Source organism: Arachis hypogaea, chromosome 14 (assembly GCF_003086295.3).
Source record: "Arachis hypogaea cultivar Tifrunner chromosome 14, arahy.Tifrunner.gnm2.J5K5, whole genome shotgun sequence".
Taxonomy (NCBI): domain Eukaryota; kingdom Viridiplantae; phylum Streptophyta; class Magnoliopsida; order Fabales; family Fabaceae; genus Arachis; species Arachis hypogaea.
This window is the reverse complement of record NC_092049.1, coordinates 39,617,653-39,640,819: the sequence shown is the minus strand read 5'-3', so window position 1 is coordinate 39,640,819 and position 23,167 is coordinate 39,617,653. Positions and strand designations below refer to the sequence as shown.

Below are 23,167 nucleotides of genomic sequence, written 5' to 3'. Positions count from 1 at the left end.
ATCTGACAGAAATTTTTGAAAAAGAAGGAGACATGGCCGAAAATAATAACAATGCAAGGAAGATGCTTGGTGATTTTACTGCACCTAATTCCAATTTACATGGAAGAAGCATCTCAATCCCTGCCATTGAAGCAAACAATTTTGAGCTGAAACCTCAACTAGTTTCTCTGATGCAACAGAATTGCAAGTTTTATGGACTTCCATCTGAAGATCCCTTTCAGTTCTTAACTGAATTCTTGCAGATCTGTGATACTGTTAAGACCAATGGGGTTGATCCCGAGGTCTACAGGCTTATGCTTTTCCCATTTGCTGTAAGAGACAGAGCTAGAATATGGTTGGACTCTCAACCTAAAGACAGCCTGAACTCTTGGGATAAGCTGGTCACGACTTTCTTAGCCAAGTTCTTTCCTCCTCAAAAGCTTAGCAAGCTTAGAGTGGATGTTCAAACCTTCAGACAGAAGGAAGGTGAATCCCTCTATGAAGCTTGGGAAAGATACAAGGAACTGACCAAAAAAGTGTCCTTCTGACATGCTTTCAGAATGGACCATCCTGGATATATTCTATGATGGTCTGTCTGAATTATCAAAGATGTCATTGGACCATTCTGCAAGTGGATCCATTCACCTAAAGAAAACGCCTGCAGAAGCTTAAGAACTCATTGACATGGTTGCAAATAACCAGTTCATGTACACTTCTGAAAGGAATCCTGTGAGTAATGGGACGCCTCAGAGGAAGAGAGTTCTTGAAATTGATACTCTGAATGCCATATTGGCTCAGAATAAAATATTGACTCAGCAAGTCAATATGATCTCTCAGAGTCTGAATGGATTGAAGGAATCATCCAACAGTACTAAAGAGGCATCTTCTGAAGAAGAAGCTTATGATCCTGAGAACCCTGCAATAGCAGAGGTGAATTACATGGGTGAACCATATGGAAACACCTATAATCCCTCATGGAGAAATCATCCAAATTTCTCATGGAAGGATCAACAAAAGCCTCAACAAGGCTTTAATAATGGTGGAAGAAACAGGTTTAGCAATAGCAAGCCTTTTCCATCATCCACTCAGCAACAGACAGAGAATTCTGAGCAGAATCCATCTAGCTTAGCAAATATAGTCTCTGATCTATCAAAGGCCAATGTAAGTTTCATGAATGAAACAAGATCCTCCATTAGAAATTTGGAGGCACAAGTGGGCCAGCTGAGTAAATGAATCACTGAAACTCCTCCTAGTACTCTCCCAAGCAATACAGAAGAAAATCCAAAGAGAGAGTGTAAGGCCATTGATTTAACCATCATGGCCGAACCTACAAGGGAGGAGGAGGACGTGAATCCTAGTGAGGAAGACCTCCTGGGACGTCCAGTGACTAATAAGGAGTTTCCCTTCGAGGAACCAAAGGAATCTGAGGCTCAATTAGAGACCATAGAGATTCCATTGAACCTCCTTCTGCCCTTCATGAGCTCTGATGAGTATTCGTCCTCTGAAGAGGATGAAGAAATTACTGAAGAGCAAGTTGCTAAGTACCTTGGTGCAATCATGAAGCTGAATGCCAAATTATTTGGTAATGAGACTTGGGAAGATGAACCTTCCTTCTTCACCAATGAACTGAATGCATTGGATAGGAAAAAATTACCTCAAAAGAAACAGGATCCTGGTAAATTCTTAATACCCTGTACCATAGGCACCATGACCTTTGAGAAGGCTCTGTGTGACCTGGGGTCAGGAATAAACTTAATGCCACTCTCTGTAATGGAGAAACTTGGGATCTTTGAGGTGCAAGCTGCCAGAATCGCATTAGAGATGGCAGACAACTCAAGAAAATAGGCTTATGGACAAGTAGAGGACGTGTTAGTAAAGGTTGAAGGCCTTTACATCCCTGCTGATTTCATAATCCTAGACACTGGGAAGGAAGAGGATGAATCCATCATCCTTGGAAGACCCTTCCTAGCCACAGCAAGAGCTGTGATTGATGTAAACAGAGGAGAGTTGGTCCTTCAACTGAATAAGGACAACCTTGTGTTTAAGACTCAAGGATCTCCTTCTGTAACCATGGAGAGGAAGCATGAAAAGCTTCTCTCACTGCAGAGTCAACCAAAGCCCTGATGCCAGGGCATCTTGGCTAGTTTTACTAGCCATTTTTTATATGCTTTAGGGTGGTTTCACGCATTTTATTAGGAAATGAGCAAGTATTTGGATGAAAATGCATTCACACCATGATTCAAGCAAACATTGTCAATTTTGAATGATTTCATGAGAATTATGCATGAATTAAATGATAAAATGGATGATGCATGATCCCATGATTAAGAGCAAGACTTTGATGCACTTTGTTTGATTAATTTCAGGTAACAAGAAGCAGAGAAGAGCCACGTTAGTGGCTACGTTAGTACCACTAACTTGGCCACTAACGTGGAAGGAAGGAAAGTTGGAACATTAGTGGGAACGTTAATGGCATCAACTTTGAAGAAGGAGCAGCGTTAGTGGCAAAAGTGAGTGTCAATAACGCTAGCGAAGGTGCAAGAAGACCAACGTTAGCTTCCACGTTAACTACATTAACGTGGGAACTAACGTGGAAGGAAAGGGAGATGCCAAAGTTAGTGGAAAAGGTGATCTCCACTAACGTTTGCGAAGCAAGAAGACCCACGTTAGCTTCCACGTTAACTACATTAACGTGGGAACTAACGTGGAAGGAATGGGAGATGCCAAAGTTAGTGGAAAAGGTGATCTCCACTAACGTTTGCGAAGTAAAAAGACCCACGTTAGCTTCCACGTTAACTACATTAACATGGTAGTTAACGTGGGCAAAAGTCTCACCCAGCAGCCTGACCATGCCTTCTTCAAACAAGAATAACTCGAGCCACAAAACTCCAAATGAGGTGATTCCAGTGGCATTGGAAAGTAGGATTCCAGAGCTTTCCAAGAATATATGGCACTACATGATGGACACTAAATTTGAGGGAGAAACCCTGCCCCCAAAGTGCACATATGAACATGGTATCAACCTGTAGTAAGGCCAGCTGACCTCTTCACCTTCCAAGAAGTATAACTCGAGTTGTAGATTTCCAAATGATACGCTTCCAAAGGCATTGAAAAGTAGACATCCAGGGCTTTCCAACAATATATAATAGTATGGGGTGAACATTAAGTTGAGCTTCAGAAACTGGCAATTTTCAGACCCTGATCGCGGACGTATTGGCACTCACGTTTGCCAATAACGCCAGCCACTATGCCAGCAACCCTGTCCCCTTCAAAGGAGCATAACTTGAGTTACAGAGGTCCAATTGATATGATTCTAGTTGCGTTAGAAAGCTGACATTCAGAGCTTTCCAACAATATATAATACTCTATAGTGAGCATGAAATTGGAGCACAAACCAGAGGCATCTTTTAAGCCCCAAAAGCACCAACTGGGTAGCAAGTGTGACGTTAGCCACACTAACTTCAGCACTAACGTCACACTTGTAGCGTTAGTGTGGCTAACGTTAGCACTGACATTAGCACCTGGACCTCAACTTGATTCTCTTTCAAGGACCACCCAACCTCAAGGAAGCAAGCCTACAAGTGTCAACCAATCAAGGCCACAAGAAGCATCTAGAAAAGAAATTTTCATTTAATTGTAAATTGCTTTTAATTTCATTTTGTAATTTAGGAGAGCCTATATAAGGGCCTTAGCTTTTACATTCAAACGGACATTCTGGAATGAGGGATTAGAGAGGGGTCTTCGGATTCCCTCCCCTCACACACTTTTCCTTTTCTTTCTTTTCTTTGTACTTTTCATTTATAAATTTTGAAGTTTCAATTTCAGTTTTAATCTTTATCTTTACTTTTCTGCACTTTCTTTCTTTTGTATTTTGGTAGAGCAATGATCAACTAACTCTTTTCATTGGGTTAGGGAGCTCTGTTGTAATTTGATGGATCAATATTAGTTTTCATTATTCTTCTTCTATTTTTTCTCTTGATTTTACTAGAAAGCTTTCAATCTTCATCCAATTGGGTAGTAATCTTGGAAAATAAGCTATTCATACTTGGATCTCTTCTGAACCTTGGAAGAGGAATGAAGAGATCATGCTAGAAATGCTTTCTCATGTTGGACCAAATTGGGGTTAGATGGGTATGTGACTATAACTCTACCAACACTTGATTTGGGAAAGCATGTGGTATAATCAGTGACCATACTTCATCTCTTCTCATGAGCAATTGACCAAGGAATTGGCTATTGATCAAGATTTGAGAGATTGAATTACCAAGAAATTGGAATTCGATCACTTAAGATTACCAAGGAGATCAATGAATGCATTGATTGAGGGAGAGATGAAAATGAATTTGATCCGGAGGATTGCAATATCTCTTGATCCCAATGTTCATTTTATTTTTAGTTCTTACATTTACTTTTCTTGCCATTTTACTTTTCTGCACTTTATTGCTTTCTTTACTTTTATGCCATTTACAATTCCTGCTGCTCATCACTCCTTAATGATTCGTTTAAATAGAATAATCAATTAACCATTGATTGCTTAATCCGTTAATCTCTGTGGGATTCGACCTCACTCTATTGTGAGTTATTACTTGACGACAATTCGGTATACTTACCGAAGGAAAATTGTTGAGAGACAAGTTTCCGTGAGTATCAAGCCCCAACAATCAAACTCTAAGTTTGGTGTTGGGAGACCACAACCAAACTCTAAGTTTGGTGTTGAACCCCCACATTCAAACTCTATGTTTGGTGTTTGGAGGTTCCAACAATGCTCTGAACATCTGTGAGGCTCCAGGAGAGCTCACTGTCAAGCTATTGACATTAAAGAAGCGCTTATTGGGAGGCAACCCAATGTTATTTATTTATATCTATTTTATTTTCCTTTTGTTATTTCGTGTTTTAGTAGGTTGATAATCATGTGGAGTCACAAAAACTACTGAAAAATAAAAAATAGAATGAAAAACAGCATTGAAAACAACACACCCTGGAGGAGAGCATTCTGGCGTTTAAACGCCAGAAACAAGCATCTGTCTAGCGTTTAACGCCAGAAACAAGCACCAAGCTGGCGTTTAACGCCAGAAACAAGCATCTGCCTGGCGTTAAACGCTAGAAATAGGCTACATTTGGGCATTTAACGCCAGAAACAAGCAGCAGTCTGGCGTTAAACGCCAGGATTGCACAGCAAGGGCGTTTTACACGCCTAATTGGAGCAGGGATGTTAAGTCCTTGACCCCACAGGATCCCCACATCTTCTTTTCTCCTCTTCACACCTTTTCATAACTCTCTTCCCCAAATACCATTCACCAATTACCTCAATCACTCTTTCCCATCACCTCTTCACCACTCACATCCATCCTCTATTTCCCATAAACCCCACTTACCTCCAAAATTCAAAATCTTTTCCCTCCCAACCCCAACCCTAATGGCTGAACCCTAAATTCCATCCCACCCCTATATAAACCCCTCTTTCCTTCTTCATTTTCACACAACACAACCCTCTCTTCTTACCCTTGGCCGAATACACCTTCTCCCTCCATCTCCTCCATTCTTTTTCTTCTTCTCCTTCTTTCTTTCTTCTTTTGCTCGGGGACGAGCAAACATTTTAAGCTTGGTGTGGTAAAAGCATAGCTTTTTATTTTTCCATAACCATTTATGGCACCTAAGGCCAGAGAAACCTTTAGAAAGAGGAAAGGGAAGGCAATTACTTCCACCTCTGAGTCATGGAAGATGGAGAGATTCATCTCAAAGGTCTATCAAGACCACTTCTATGAAGTTGTGGCTAAGAAGAAAGTGATCCCTGAGGTTCCTTTCAAGCTCAAAAAGAATGAGTATCCGGAGATCCGACATGAGATCTGAAGAAGAGGTTGGGAAGTTCTCACCAACCCCATTCAACAAGTCGGGATCTTAATGGTCCAAGAGTTCTATGCAAACGCATGGATCACTAGGAACCATGATCAAAGTGTGAATCCGAATCCAAAGCATTGGCTCACCATGGTTCGGGGGAAATATTTAGACTTCAGTCTGGAAAATGTAAGGCTGGCGTTCAACATGCCAATGATGGAAGAGAACGCACGCCCCTACACAAGAAGGGTCAATTTTGACCAAAAGTTGGACCAATTCCTCATAGACATATGTGAGGAAGGAGCTCAATGGAAAATTGAATCAAGAGGCAAGCCAGTTCAATTAAGAAGGCATGACCTCAAACCAGTGGCTAGGGGATGGCTAGAGTTCATTCAACGCTCAATCATTCCTACTAGTAATCGGTCTGAAGTTACTATAGACAGGGCCATCATGATCCATAGTATCATGATTAGAGAGGAGGTGGAAGTTCATGAGATTATACCTCAAGAACTTTACAAGGTGGCTGACAAGTCCTCCACTTGGGCAAGGTTAGCCTTTCCTCACCTCATATGCTACCTCTGCAATTCGGCTGGAATTGACATAGAAGGAGACATCCTCATTGAAGAGGACAAGCCCATCACTAAGAAAAGGATGGAGCAAATAAGAGATCATGGAGCTCAATAAGAGCATGAGGAAATCTCCCACCATGAAATCCCTGAGATGCCTCAAGGGATGCACCTTCCTCCATAAAACTATTAGGATCAAATCAACACCTCCTTAGGAGAATTAAGTTCCAACATAGGACAACTAAGGGTGGAGCATCAAGAGCACTCCATCATCCTTCATGAGATTAGAAAAGATCAAAGAGCTATGAGGGAGGAGCAACAAAGTCAAGGAAGAGACAAAGAGGAGCTCAAAAGCACCATTGGTTCTTCAAGAAGAGGAAGACGCCACCCTCACTAAGGTGGACTCATTCCTTAATCTCCTTGTCTATTTATTTTACTGTTTTTCATTTATTATGCTTTATGTTTATTTATGTTTGTGTCTTATTACATGATCACTAGTGTTTAAGTGTCTATGTCTTAAAGCTATGAATGTCCTATGAATCCATCACCTTTCTTAAATGAAAAATGCTTTAATTACAAAAGAACAAGAAGTACATGGTTTCGAATTCATCCTTGAAACTAGTTTAGTTATTTTGATGTGGTGACAATACTTTTTGTTTTCTGAATGAATGCTTGAACAGTGCATATGTCTTTTGAAATTGTTGTTTATGAATGTTAAATATGTTGGCTCTTGAAAGAATGATGAAAAAGGAGACATGTTATTTGATAATCTGAAAAATCATAAAAATGATTCTTGAAGCAAGAAAAAGCAGTGAATACAAAAGCTTGCAGAAAAAAAAAAGAAAAAAAAAGAAAATGGCGAAAAAAAAGAGAAAAAGAAAAAGAAAAAAGCAAGCAGAAAAAGCCAATAGCCCTTAAAACCAAAAGGCAAGGGTAAAAAGGATCTAAGGCTTTGAGCATCAGTGGATAGGAGGGCCTAAAGGAATAAAATCCTGGCCTAAGCGGCTAAACCAAGCTGTCCCTAACCATGTGCTTGTGGCGTGAAGGTGTCAAGTGAAAACTTGAGACTGAGCGGTTAAAGTTGAGGTCCAAAGAAAAAAGAAGAGTGTGCTTAAGAACCCTGGACACCTCTAATTGGGGACTCTAGCAAAGCTGAGTCACAATCTGAAAAGGTTCACCCAGTTATGTGTCTGTGGCATTTATGTATCCGGTGGTAATACTGGAAAACAAAGTGCTTAGGGCCACGACCAAGACTCATAAAGTAGCTGTGTTCAAGAATCAACATACTGAACTAGGAGAATCAATAACACTATCTGAATTTTGAATTCCTATAGATGCCAATCATTCTGAACTTCAATGGATAAAGTGAGATGCCAAAACTATTCAAGAGGCAAAAAGCTACTAGTCCCGCTCATCTGATTGGAGCTAAGTTTCATTGATATTTTGGAATTCATAGTATATTCTGTTCTTTTTATCCTATTTGATTTTCAGTTGCTTGGGGACAAGCAACAATTTAAGTTTGGTGTTGTGATGAGCAGATAATTTATACGCTTTTTGGCATTATTTTTATATAGTTTTTAGTATGATTTAGTTAGTTTTTAGTATATTTTTATTAGTTTTTAATAAAAAATCACATTTCTGGACTTTACTATGAGTTTGTGTGTTTTATTGTGATTTCAGGTATTTTCTGGCTGAAATTGAGGGACTTGAGCAAATATCAGATTCAGAGGTTGAAGAAGGACTGTAGATGCTGTTGGATTCTGACCTCCCTGCACTCAAAGTGGATTTTCTGGAGATACAGAACTCCAAATGGCGCGCGCTTAATTACGTTGGAAAGTAGACATCCAGGCTTTCCAGCAATATATAATAGTCTATACTTTGCCCGAGTTTAGATGATACAAACTGGTGTTCAACGCCAGTTCCATGTTGCATTTTGGAGTTAAACGCCAGAAACAGGTTGCAAAGAGGAGTTAAACGCCAGAAACAGGTTACAAACTGGCGTTCAACTCCAAGAGAAGCCTCTACACATGTAAAGCTCAATGCTCAGTCCAAGCACACACCAAGTGGGTCCCAGAAGTGGATTTCTGCATCATTTACTCATTTCTGTAAACCCTAGTAACTAGTCTGATATAAATAGGACCTTTTACTATTGTATTAGACATCTTTGATCAGTTTTATGCTATCTTAGACCTTTATGGGGGCTGGCCACTCGGCCATGCCTGGACCTTGCTCTTATGTATTTTCAACGGTAGAGTTTCTACACAACATAGATTAAGGTGTGGAGCTCTGCTGTTCCTCATGAATTAATACAAAGTACTATCGTTTTTCTATTCAATTCAAGCTTATTCTGATTCTAAGGTATTCATTCGCACTTCAATATGAATGTGATGATTGTGACAGTCATCATCATTCCCAACATATGAACGCGTTTCTGACAACCACTTCCGTTCTACCTTAGATTGAATGAATATCTCTGGGATTCCTTAATCAGAGTCTTCGTGGTATAACTTAGAATCCATGGACGGCCATTCTTGAGATCCGGAAAGTCTAAACCTTGTCTGCGGTATTCCGAGTAGGATCTGGGAAGGGATGGCTGCGACGAGCTTCAAACTCGCGAGTGCTGGGCGTAGTGACAGACGCAAAAGGATCAATGGATCCTATTCCAGTATGATCGAGAACCGACAGATGATTAGCCATGCAGTGACAGCACATTGGACCATTTTCACTAAGAGGACAGGATGTAGCCATTGACAACGGTGATGCCTAACATACAGCTTGCCATAGAAAGGAGTATGAATGATTGGATGAAGACAATAGGAAAGCAGAGGTTCAGGAGGAACAAGCATCTTCATACGCTTATCTGAAATTCCCACCAATGAATTATATAAGTATCTCTATCTTTAATTTACGTTTTATTTATCTTTTAATTATTAAATCTCCATAATCAATTGAATCTGCCTGACTGAGATTTGCAAGATGACCATAGCTTGCTTCAAGCCGATAATCTCCGTGGGATCGACCCTTACTCATGTAAGGTTTATTACTTGGACGACCCAGTGCACTTGCTGGTTAGTTGTGCGAAGTTGTGACAAAGAACTAAGATTATGAACGTGCGTATTAAGTTTTTAGCGCCGTTACCAAGGTATGAACTGTCACAATTTCTGCGCACCAGCGTGCCACGCCTTCTATACCAAGTGGCACGCCCAAGTGATCCCTTTTGGATGGATGAACTGGCGTGCCACACCCCATGGTTCAAGTGGCACGCCCATAGTATGTGATGGGCTAGGCGTGCCACGCCTAACTTTTGGTGTGCCACGCCCATGTAAAGGCTTTGAGAATCCTCTCTGGACTTCAATACTGGCGTGCCACTTGCCATGCCCATGTAAAGGATTTGAGAATCCCCTCTGGACTTCAGTACTGGCGTGCCACGCCCAGCTCCTAGCGTGCCACGCCCATACATTTTTTGTGGCGTTTGTTCTAAGTGGCATGCCAGTTTCACACGCCCAGCTTGTTTTGTTATTTTCTTCCCTTTTTGTTGCTCTTTTCCAGCTGAAATTAAGTACAACCCCATTTCAAAGCAATGTACCATAATATTCATCAGTTAACTCATAAATTGTAGTGATTAAATGAGATTATGCTCTTTTATGGTCCTTTTTAGGCAAGAAAAAAGGGTAGATGATGCAAGTCATCACAACACTAAACTTAAGATTTGCTTGTCCCAAGCAAATCAATGTGAGTAGTTCTTAGATAAACTAAGACTTGACCTTGAATGGATGCAAAACATTACCAAGGATACGGCTAAGTATTTAACACATATATGAAATTTTTTTTGTTTCAATGTCATAAAGAACTTCTAGATCCTTGAGGGTTCTTCCAAGTATAAGCTTCAGGGGCCCTTTTTATTGATTGTCACCTTGAAATAGCAAGAGTTATTTCATTCTCTTTTGGTTGTTCTTTCTTTTTCAATTTCTTTCTCATTGACCACGACTCTAAGTGTTTTGTCTCAAGATGACCCCTTAATTAGTCTTTCAATTAGCACTCCCAAACCAGTTGGCTTTAGGGTACTAGGTGTTGAAACACCCCTAAGAATTTACTTGCCCAGATCTCTTTTCTTGACACATCTTCACCACAAGAATCTACTAGGGTTTCCAACTCTTTGAATTATTTAATGTTTCTTTCCATCCTAGTAGTTGATGCTCAGAGCCTTGGATCTTTATTGCTTACTACTTCTTGGTTCTATAGATATTCAAGGGACACCCCTTAGCCTCTACTTGTCATGCCTTCTAAGCCTAGTTACTTTTCATGACTCATTTTCTTTCCAGTTCATTCAAGGTTCTACACTTAGTTCCTTATCTCTTAGTTTTTTATCAGTCCCACTTGGTCTTAGTTTCTTTTGCCCTTGTTTTTGTAATACTCACAATGACTCTTATGGAAACAAACTATTCTTTTATTGATATTGATGAAACTTGAACTAACATTGCATTTTCTTTCATGTAATTCAAAGGACTCATAAAAGACTTTAGGGCATATAAAAAAAACTAAGCATTAAACATAAACTATCCTAGCATTGCTATTTATTCTCAAACAGAAATTAAAACATAAAGAAACTAAACAGCATTTAAAAATTTGAGAGTGTCATCCATGGGACTTAACAACCTTGAGCAGCTTCAGTTCATTGGGCCTTTTCCTTTGTCTTTCTTTTTGGAGGGGGAGGAGTCATCATCATCCATTTTGGAGGATCCCTCTTATGCCTTGGTGTCTTTGGGCTTCCAAAATCCTAGCCTCCTCATATAATTTCTTTCATCCTCCTTGTGCTTGGCCAGAATTTCCTCTTGTCTTGCACTCAACTTCTCCATTCCTTACATGAATGTTGGGTATCCAGGGTTTAAGGCAGCCACAGCATTACACAAGTGATTCAGCTTCGCTTGTGTGTTGATATCATATTGCCTCCTTGAAATAGTTCTGGCATCATAAAGATTCCTGAACTCGGCAAGGTTCCTCTGCTGCCATTTATTTTTCTCCACTATCTTGTTGAGTGCGCTTTGCATCTCTCCCCAGTCAAACAATTCTTGCTGCTTGATGAGCGGATAATTTATACCCTTTTTGGCAGTGTTTTTATATAGTTTCTAGTATATTTTAAGTGCTTTTTATTATATATTTATTAGTTTTTATTCAAAAATCACATTTCTAGACTTTACTATGAGTTTGTGTGTTTTTCTATAATTTTAGGTATTTTCTGGCTGAAATTGAGGGACCTAAGCAAAAATCTGATCTAGAGGCTGAGAAAGGACTGCAGATGCCGTTGGATTCTGACCTCCCTGCACTCAAAATGAATTTTTTGGAGCTAAAGAAGTCCAATTGACGCGCTCTCAATTGCATTGGAAAGTAGACATCTTGAGCTTTCCAGAAATATATAATAGTTCATACTTGGCCTGAGATTTGGTAGCGCAAACTGGTGTTTAAACGCCAGCTCCTTACCCTTTTCTGGCGTTAAACGCCAGAACTGGCATAAAAGTTGTAGTTAAATGCCCAAGCTAGCACAAAAGCTGGAGTTCAATGCCAGGAATAGCCTATGCACGTGGAAGCTTCAGTGCTCAGCCGAAACACACACCAAGTGGGCTCCGAAAGTGGATTTCTGTACTATCCATCTTAGCTTACTCATTTTCTGTAAACCTAGGTTACTGGTTCATTATAAAAACCACTTTTAGAGATTCATTTTGTACCTCATGACATTTTTACATCTGAATTTTGTATCTTCTACGGCATGAGTCTCTAAACCCCATGGTTGGGGGTGAGGAGCTCTGCTGTGTCTCGATGGATTAATGCAATTACTACTGTTTTCCATTCAATCACGCTTGTTTCTATTCTAAGATATTCACTTGCACTTCAACATGATGAATGTGATGATCCGTGACACTCATCACCATTCTCAACCTATGAATGCGTGCCTGACAACCACTTCCGTTCTACCTTAGATTAAGTATGTATCTCTTTGGTTCCTGGTTCACGAGTTTGATTGCCTCTCCTGACAATAGAGCATTCAAATCTGTAAGATTAGAGTCTTCATGGTATAAGCTAGAATCAATTGGCAGCATTCTTGAAATCCAGAAAGTCTAAACCTTGTCTGTGGTATTCTGAGTAGGATCCAGGAAGGGATGACTATGACGAGCTTTAAACTCACAAATGTTGGGCGCAGTGACAGTGTGCAAAAGGATCAATGGATCTTATTCCAACACTAGTGAGAACTGACAGATGATTAGACCTGCGAAACCCGTAGTTGGACCATTTTCACTGAGAGGACGGATGGTAGCCATTGACAACAATGATCCACCAACATACAGCTTGCCATGGAAGGAGCCTTGCGTGTGTGAAGAAGAAGACATTAGGAAAGCAGAGATTCAGAAGACAGAGCATCTCCAAAACCTCAACCTGTTCTCCATTACTGCATAACAAGTATTATTTAATCTATGTTCTTTTACTCATTCCAATTAAAACTAAGAATTATTATTGATATCCTGACTAAGAGTTATAAGATAACCATAGCTTGCTTCAAGCCGACAATCTCCGTGGGATCGACCCTTACTCATGTAAGGTATTACTTGGACGACCCAGTGCACTTGCTGGTTAGTTGTGTGGGATTGCAAAAGTGTGATTATGATTTTATGCACCACTGCTCCTTCCTCATGTGCTCTAAACTCCCTTGGAGTTGTTGTATGTTCTCATTCACTTGGTCCCATTGCTTTTGTTGATCCTTAAGTTGGTTGACATCCTCTCTCAGATGATGTATATCTCCTTGCAATTGCTCCCAGTTGAAACCTTCAGAAAACTGTTGGTATTGTTGGTATGGTAGTGGTTGAAGTGCTAGGTAGTGTGGTTGCTCTTCTTCTTATTGTGGTTGCCCTTGTGGCACATGAGCATGAGCTTTATGCTATCTTCTCCCCTCAAGAGGGTTGACAGCCACAACTTTAGCCATCTTCTTGGCAGTTATGGGCTTTTCTTATTCCACTAGCACTTCATCAATAATCTTTTCAACCCCTGTTTCATCACATAGCCTTTGGATAATGCTGGAGAAGGCCAACCTTGTGCTATCCTTGGTTCTTTTCTGCACACTGTTGATGTTGTTGGCAATCATCTCCCCAACATTCACATTTTCTCCTTTCATGATGCTGTATATGAGCACAGCCCTTTCCACTGTCACCTCAGAAGTGGTGGAAGTAGGATTGAGAGATCTTCTCACAAAATCCAGCCACCCTTTAGCTTGGGGACTCAAATCTCTTCTCCTCAACTAGTTGGGCCTCCCATCTTTGTCATTTATCCATTGCACATTCAACACACAAATCTCATTGAGGATTTCATCAAATCCTGGGTCTTCTTGCTTCATTCTTTCTTTATAGCTCCGGGTGGAGCTTGTTTGCCTTACTATTAGCATCCTATCTATGTTGGAGGGGCTATAATCAATTGCCTTCCCTCTCACATAGCTAAGATAGCCATAGGGTTGCCCTGGCTGAGGCACAGTATTGGCATAGAATTCTCTAACCAAGCTTTCCACCACTTTCCTTGGTGGGTTACACAAGAGTGCCCACCCTCTGTTGTTGATTTCCCTGTTGATCTCAGGGTGTTCATTCCTTCCCAATTGGAAGCCAACCTCTAGAATAATTTGCCTCTCACTCACCCAACCATAAAATTGGTTTTGGTTGAATGAAGAGAAGAACTTGTGTTCATTGTGGCTTGAGGATCTTGAAGTTGGTTCCTTGGTCTTTCTTTTCTTTGATGATGAGGCTCTTGGTGGTGCCATTGGGATGAAGAAAGGGTGTTTGAAAGATTAAAGAGAGTTGAAGAAAGTTGCAAGAGAGTAAGCAAAACAGAATTTTGCTCCAACACCAAACTTAGGACTTGATTGTCTCAATCAAGACAAAGGAAAGAAGGGTAAGGAAAAGAGAGGGGGTTTGGAGTGTGGAGGTTCTCTCGTGTATGAAGTAGGGTTCAAAGTGTGAAGAGAGGTGGGAAAGTGAGAGGCTTTTATAGAGGTAAGAAGTGTAGTCTGGAGGGTGGGAAGTGAAATCAATTCAATGTTTTCCCACTTGGGGAGTGATGCCTAGCATGGGAAGAGGCGCCAATTCCTATTCCTTTTGGCTTCCTGCATGTGTTGAGTTCCAAAGTGCAAGTACACTTTGACTTTTTGCTCTATGAGATATCAATCATGTGGGCCCCATTCTCTCTCCTGAAAAATAAAAATCGAAACCCCATTAGTAATGACAAAAGAATCCTTCACATTCCTTATAGTGTGAGCCAATGAAATTACAACTGATGAGTGTCCCTTGGGACACCAAACTTAATCCCATTGCATCTAATAAATTGTGTTCATAATTGGGTTTTTAATGTGTTCATAAGGGTGAATTAACTTTAATCCTTTCACATTCCTTTACTTCTAACCCCTTCCAAACACATTTAAAACCATCTTTCATGCACCCACCAATTTATTAAATGCTTTCAACTTGAATGGTACTGGGCTTGCTAGGTGAGATTCGTATGGTGGTGGCCACACCAAACTTAATCTCTGGGCTTACTTTCAAATTTAATTTATTCAAATGGTTGTAAGCCTAGATTAAGTGGGTTAGTGGCCACACCAAACTTAGCTTTTTAGCTAGTTCTCAGCCCAATTACTCATCATCAGTAAATGTATTCATCAAATTGCACTTCCAGAGAAAAAGAAAACAAATTAAAGATCTTCTAAGTACCAAAACTGATATTTAAGCTTCCTAATCTACCACCTACAATCTACCTTTAGAAAGCAATGAAATCAGAATATTAAACTGGAACTTAAACTATCTAAGTTGACAATTGTAAGCTACTTCTAAGAAAGCAATAAATCAAAAGGATATAAAGTGTTAGGTTGCTTCCCAACTAGCGCTTCTTTAGCATCATTAGCTTGACGTTCTTCCTTCTTTAGCTGAAATGGTAGCTCACTCTCTTCTCATCCAGTAAGTCTCCCAAGTAATTCTTGAGTCTATGGCCATTCACAGTGAATGTTCTCTGTGTTTTGTCTTCCATGAGCTCTACATGGCTATAGGGAAACACCTTGAGGATGGTGAAGGGTCCAGACCATCGAGACTTAAGCTTCCCTATGAAGAACTTGAGTCTTGAATTGTACAGCAGCACTTTCTGACCTTCTATGAACTCTCTCCTTGCTATATTTTGATCATGCCACCTTTTTGTGTTTTCCTTGTAAATCTTTGCATTCTCAGAAGCTTGATTTCTGAATCCCTCCAGTTCATTGAGTTGCATTAGCCTCCTTTCTCCAGCAGCTTGATCATCAAAATTCAGCATTTTTAGAGCCCAGAATGCTCTATGTTCAAGCTCAACTGGTAAGTGACAAGCCTTACCAAACACCAATTGGTATGGAGACATCCCAATAGGTATTTTGAAGGCTGTCCTGTAGGCCCATAAGGCATCATCCAGCTTTTTAGACTAATCCTTTCTTAAGCTTCCAACCGTCTTTTCAAGAATTCTTTTGAGCTCCCTGTTTGAAATCTCAGCTTGCCCGTTGGTCTGTGGATGGTATGGAGTTGCCACTTTGTGCTTCACTCCATATTTAGAGAGGAGTGTTTCAAGTTGCCTGTTGCAGAAGTGTGTTCCTCCATCACTAATGAGGGCTCTTGGAACTCCAAATCTGCTAAAGATATTCCTCCTCAAGAAGCTTATCACAACCTTATTGTCATTTGTTGCTGTGGCTATGGCTTCTACCCACTTTGACACATAATCTACAACCACCAATATATAATTGTTTGAGTAGGAGGATGGGAAAAGTCCCATAAAATCAATTCCCCATACATCAAACAATTTTAATTCCATTATAAACCTCTGTGGCATCTCATTTTTCTTGTGTAGATTGCCAGCCCTTTGGCATTCATCACACCTTGATACTAATTCCTTTGCATCCTTGAACATGGTTGGCCAATAGAACCCACATTGTAGCACCTTGGTTGTAGTTCTTTTCCCCACTGAAATGGCCTCCATATGCAGATCTATGGCACTGCCAAAGCACTTCTTGCCCTTCTTCTTGTGAAATACACCTTCTTAATATCCCATCAGCACACTTGTTGAACAAATAGGGCTCATCCCAAATGTAGTGTTTAGCATCTTTGATTAGCTTTCTCCCCATATATCTGTTGATGTTAGCTGGTAGTTGATAAACCCCATTTTGAGGGTTTATCTTATGCTTCATTTAAGGAATTTTATCACCTTTTACCCACATTTATTCAATGAAATATCATGTTTCATGATTGTATCCTAATTTGTGCTTAAGTGTGAAAACATGCTTTCTAGGTCTTTAATTAGCTAAATTCAATTCACCTTTGATTCCACTAGATGCCTTGATTTGTTTGTTAAATGATTTCAGGTTGAAAAGGCTAGGAATGGATCAAAGGAATGGAGAGGAAAGCATGCAAAGTGGAGAAATCATGGAAAAGCAAGGATTTGGGATAAGATCAACGACGCGCATGCACAGCAGACGCGCACGCGTGAAATGGTGATGTCGCATGGCGGCGTGTACGCGCACATGACCCGTACGCATGGATGGAAAATTGTCAATCGATGCGCACGCGCACTGTACGCGTACGCGTCGATGTCCACACGTGACTCACTTAAAGGCAAAATACTGGGGGCGAATTCTGGGCTTCTCAGGCCCAAATCCAACTCACTTCTGATGCTATTTAACCCAATAAAAGAAGAGGAATCAACATACTTTTACACATTAGTTTAGTTTAGTTTAATTTTTGGAGGGAAAGTTAGTTTTAGAGAGAGAAGCTCTCTCTTCTCTTTAGGATTAGGAGTAGGTTAGATCTAGCTTAGAATTTCTTAGATCTAGGTTTAATTCATGCTTTGATTTACTTTTCCTTTATTAATTCTTGTTCCTCTTCTTCTCCTCTCTCTAATTTTGCATTTAATTCATGTAATTCTCTACTTTTATATTGATGCACTTTTGTTTCTTCTATTTTCATTTCTATGCAATTTATAATTCATGTTCTTTTATTGTTGAATTACTTAGTTCATTTTACTTTCCTTTTATGCCTTCCAAGTGTTTGATAAAATGCTTGGTTGGATTTTAGAGTAGATTTTAGTGCTCTTGGCTTGGGAAGGTAACTTAGGAACTCTTGAGTTACTAATGTCCAAGTGATTGACGATTGGGAGCCATTAACTCTAGATCTCACTAATTGATTTGGTGGAGAACTAGGACTTATGGTCTTGGATTGACATAGCTCACTTGACTTTCCTTTATTAGTTAGAGGATGCCTTAGTGGGGTTGATCCTTGCCAATTCTCATGTTGTGGTTAGTGATTAGGATAGAGATCCTTGACCATCAACTCTTGCCAAGACTTTTTTAGCTATTAGTTTAATTCATTGCCATTTAATTTTCATGTTTCTTATCAAAAACCCCAAAAACATGCTCCATAACCAATAACAAGACACTTTATTGTAATTCCTAGGGAGAACGACCCGAGGTTTAATACTTCGGTTTATAGATTTTAGGGGTTTGTACTAGTGACAAACAAATTTTTGTATGAAAGGATTATTGTTGGTTTAGGAACTATACTTGAAACGAGAATTCATTTATGAATTCTAAACCACGCAAAAGTCCTTCTCATCAGTAGTTCCCCAATAGCCTTGAAATTGGCTATGTCTGCAAACCAAGGGGCTTCTTGGATCATCATCAACTGCTCATCAAGAAAGCTCTCATTCACTGCAAATTAGTGTGCATCATCTTATTTTTGTGGGATCCTTGAAAGGTGGTCAGTCACTTTGTTTTCTGTTCCACTCCTATCTTTAATTTCAATGTCAAATTCTTGGAGTAGCAGAATCTACCTTATTAGTCTGGGCTTGGACTCTTGTTTGGCAAGCAAATATTTGAGTGCTGCATGATCAGTGAATACAATTACTTTAGAGCCAATAAGATATGATCTAAACTTATCAAAAGCAAAGACAATGGCAAGTAATTCCTTCTTTGTAGTGGTATAGTTCCTTTGATTTTCATTGAGGACTTTGCTGGCATAATAAATCACATGCACCAATTTATCCCTCATCTGTCCTAAGACAGCACCAACAGCAAAGTCAGATGCATCACACATCAGCTCAAAGGGTAGATCCCAGCAGGGTGGTGCTATGATAGGTGCAGAGGAGAGTTTGTTCTTAAGTTCTTCAAAGGCTAGCATGCATTCTTTATCAAAAACAAAAGGTACATTAGAGACAAGCAGGTTGCTCAAAGTCTTGGCAACCTTTGAGAAATCTCTAATGAACATCCTATAGAAGCCAGCATGTCCTAGAAAACTTCTAACTGCTTTGACATTGTAAGGTGGGGGTAACTTTTCAATCACCTCTACCTTAGCCTTGTCCACCTCTATGCCTCTTTTTGAGATTTTGTGGCCAAGAACCACCCCCTCTGTAACCATAAAGTGGCATTTTTCCCAATTCAGAACGAGGTTGGTTTCTTGGCATCTCTTTAGCACCAAAGTTAAGTGGTGCAAGAAGTTAGAATATAAATCACCAAACACAGAGAAGTCATCCATAAACACTTCAATAAATCTTTCAATCATGTCTGAAAATATGGAGAGCATGCACCTTTGGAATGTTACAGGTGCATTGCACAATCCAAAGGGCATTCTCCTATAAGCAAAAACACCATAGGGACAGGTAAATGATGTATTTTCTTGGTCCTTAGGGTCTACAACTATTTGGTTGTAACCAGAGTAACCATCCAAGAAGCAATAATATTCATGTCTTGCAAGTCTTTCCAGCATCTGATCCATGAAAGGTAGGGAAAAGTGATCCTTCCTGGTGGCTTCATTAAGCTTCCTATAATCAATGCACATGCGCCAGCCAGTCACTGTTCTTATAGGTATCAGCTCATTCTTCTCATTTGGTACAACAGTGATCCCTCCTTTCTTTGGGACTACTTGCACTGGGCTTACCCAAGGGCTGTCTGAGATAGGATAAATCACCCCAGCTTGCCACAATTTCAACACCTCTTTTTGGACTACTTCATTCATGGTTGGGTTTAGCCTTCTTTGTTGCTGTCTTGAGGGCTTGGCACCTTCCTCAAGCAGGATTTTGTGCATGCACATTGAAGGACTAATTTCCTTCAAGTCTGCAAGTGTCCATCCTATAGCATCTTTATGTTGCTTCAGCACTTGGATAAGCTCCTCTTCTTGCTCCTCACTCAAGCTTGCATTAATGATCACTGGGTAAGTGTTGTTGTCACCCAGGTATGCATACTTCAAGCTTGGTGACAGGGTCTTTAGCTCTAGTTTTGGTGCCTCCACTTCCTTGTCGTCCGTGTGGTTCAGCATGATCGACTTCTCCATGGTTTCTTGTGGCCTTTCTTCACCTGATGCTTGTTGCTCCAGCTCCATAATCTCTTCACATTGTTCTTCCTCCAAAATCCCTTGAACTATCTTTTCTATGGTATCTACCATCATGCACTCTCCTATGGATTCCTTGGGGTAACTTATTGCTTTGAAGACATTGAAAACCATCTTCTCTTCATGTAACATCAAGACTAGTTCCACTTTTTGAACATCAATAATGGCTCCAACAGTAGCTAGGAATGGCCTTCCTAGGATGATTGATGTGTTGGCTTCTTCTTCCATATCCAGCACAACAAAGTCAGCTGGGAAAATAAACTCTCCCACTTTCACCGACAAATCCTCCACTACCCCATGAGGGAATTTGAATGTTCTGTCACCCAATTGGAGTGCCATCCCTGTTGGTTTGACTTCCTCAATCTTCATCCTTCTCATCATGGCCAAGGACATGAGATTGATGCTAGCCTCCAGGTCACACAATACTTTTTCAATGGTGATATCACCTATGATGCATGGAATTTAGAAACTCCCGGGGTCTTTTATCTTCTGAGGAAGCTTCTTTTGTATGATAGCACTGTACTCCTTAGTTAGTATTATGGTTTCTTTCTCTCCCCAGTTCCTCTTTCTTGTCATGAGCTCCTTTAAAAGTTTGGCATAGAAGGGCATTTGCTCTAATGCCTCAACAAAGGGTATGTTGATCTGGAGCTTCTTGAACATTTCTAAGAACCTGGAGAACTGGTTGTCTTTTCCATCCTTCCTTAGCCTTTGTGGATAGGGTGCTTGTGGCACATAAGGCTTTAGGACTGGCTTTGATGAGGATGGTGTAAGGGTCTCTTCTTTTTTCTTATTTTTAGGCTTCTTTGCAGCTTCTTTTTCTTGATTGCTCTGATGTGGGGATGCTTCTTCTACAACTTTTCCACTTTTAAGTGTGATGGCTTTGCATTCCCTTCTTGGGTTGGCCATGGTATCACTGGAAAATATATGTGTGGGCATTGGAATTTGCTTAGATAATCTCGCTAATTGTGCTTCCAACTTTGAAATTGCTGCGCTCTGATTCCTTATGTTTGATCTGCACTCTTCTTGGTTGGCATCCATCTTCCTTTCGGCTTGTATTTATCTCTCTAAAATATTGGAAATAGCTCCTGTCAGCTGTGATGACATCTGTGCTATTGCAGCCTTCGCTCTTTCAAAATTGCTCTTGATTTCACATGGTTGCATGGTTGAAGTTGATGTTTCTTGGTGGTGGTTGTTGTGTGTGTGTTGGGTGGAGTGATATGATGTATTTTGTGAATTGTGGTAGGGTCTATTGTTGCCTGATTGATGGTTGGGGTTATGGTTGTTGTATTGGTTAGATTGGTATGGTTTGTTATGGTCTTGGTTGTGACTTTGTTGGTTTCTCCACCCAAATTTAGGTTGGTTCTTCCAACCTGAGTTATATGTCTTGGAGTTCGGGTCATATAGTAGTCTAGAAGAATTGTTCACATAATTTGCCTGCTCCCATTCACTTTCAACTTCTGGGGCATCTTCTTCCTGTGGTGGTGCTTGAGCTTGGGCAGCTGAGACTTGGCCAGTCTCCATCCTCTTTGTTAGGGCTGCTAATTGTGCTACAATCATCTTGTTTTGTGCTAACAAGGCATCCATAGAATTTAGCTCCAGCACTATTCTCTTTTGAGTCCTTTCTGAGGCATAGAAGTATTCATTTTCAGCTACAGTCTCTATAACATCTATGGCTTCTTCAATGGTTTTCTTCTTGTTGAGTGAACCCCCTGAAGAGTGGTCCACAGCTTTCTTTGCTTCATATGATAGCCCTTCATAGAAGATATGAAGTTGAACCCATTTGTTGAACATATCCGGAGGGCACTTCCTTGTCAAGTGTTTGAACCTCTCCCAGGCCTCATAAAGTGTTTCACCATCTTGCTGTCTGAAAGTCTGCACCTCAACTCTCAGTCTATTAACTCTCTATGGAGGGTAGAATCTTGCTAGAAATTTATTTACAACCTCATCCCAAGTTGTTAGGATCTCCTTGGAAAATGCTTCCAACCACTTTGCTGCCTTATCTCTGAGTGAAAAAGGGAACAAAAGTAGCTTGTAGGTGTCAGGATGTACACCATTGAACTTTACAGTGTCACAGATCCTCAAGAATGTAGTGAGATGTTGGTTTGGGTTCTCCTGGGATCCCCTCCATATGAACAATTATTCTGGACAAGTGTGATGAGTTGAGGTTTTAACTCAAAGTTGTTAGCATAGATTGTTGGCTTCAGAATGCTGCTGCCACAGTTTCCTGGATTTAGGTTGATGTAGGAGCCTAAAACTCTCCTCTCTTGTCCAATATGATTACCAGCATCAACTCCAACATGGTTTTGCACTTGTTCTTCCATCATAGCTCCCAGATCTTCCTCTACTACTTCCTTTCCAACTATGCATTTGCCTCTTGCTTCCCTCCTTAATCTAAGGAAGGTCCTCTCAGGTTTACTATCAAAGGAGGATGAAGTTTCTCCCCTTCTACCTGTCATACATTCAACAAACAGCAAGCAGAGGGCAAACAAGAATTTATCTTATTACGTCATCCCCGACGATGGAGGAAGGTATCATATTATCCTCACACTCGTAGAAAGTCTAATAAGACTAGCTAATCTCAATCTGAAAGTCCTAATCATTTACTAATTGAAATAGAAAAAGATTAGCGTCAATTTAAACAACATTAGCTAACAATTCTAGATCACCAACATAAGTTAGGTATTCATGACTCAAGATTGCCTAATCACTCTTTCCATGCCAAAAATGCTCAAAGAGCTACTCTAAAGTCCATCCAAGCATTTTGTCAAACACTTGGTGGGTATAAATGGAAAGCATGGTAAATGTGTAAGAATAATAAAATCTAACAACTATTAATTGCAAGGAGAGTAAAATTACAACCCAAATCAACAATAAAAGGGCATCAAATATCAAAATTCATTAAAAGAGATCCAAATGCATCAAGAGTTCATCATCACAAAAGAGAGCAAAAAAGGAAATTAACAAGCGAGAGCAAGAGAGTTACATCACTAGAGCATAAAAATGTAGAAGAAACAAGATGAAAGCAAAGAATTAAACATGGATCTATGATGCAATTAACCCTAGGAACCCTAATTCTAGAGAGAAGATGGAGCTTCTCTCTCTAGAAACTAAGCTACATGATGCAAAAACTCTAAACAATTGCTCCCCCCTTTGCTCTAGCTTGAATTCTGCATGAAAGAGCTTCAGGAATCAGTTGGATTTGGGCCTGGGTAGCTCAAAAATCGCCCCCAGCATTTTACCTTTAAGTGAGTCACGTGCGAACATCGACGTGTACACGTGGGTCATGCGTACGCGTCGCATGGAAATTTCCTATCCACGCGTACGCGCCATGTATGCGTACGCGTCGCCATGCAACTTCACTTCCACACGTGC

The 23,167-nt window shown here is 40.2% G+C and overlaps 1 protein-coding gene and 1 non-coding gene across 2 annotated transcripts; both read right to left on the bottom strand.

Moving 5' to 3' along the window:
• Nucleotides 1-425: 425 nt before the first annotated feature.
• Nucleotides 426-534, bottom strand: LOC112746019 (small nucleolar RNA R71). Its single transcript, XR_003173919.1, has one exon. It is a non-coding gene; the product is annotated as a small nucleolar RNA R71 (small nucleolar RNA).
• A 14,792-nt stretch (nt 535-15,326) lies between these two features.
• LOC112742544 (uncharacterized) lies at nt 15,327-15,707 on the bottom strand. Its single transcript, XM_025791783.1, has one exon. The coding sequence runs from the start codon at nt 15,705-15,707 to the stop codon at nt 15,327-15,329; it is 381 nt and encodes a 126-aa protein (XP_025647568.1).
• Between the last annotated feature and the right edge of the window lie 7,460 nt (nt 15,708-23,167).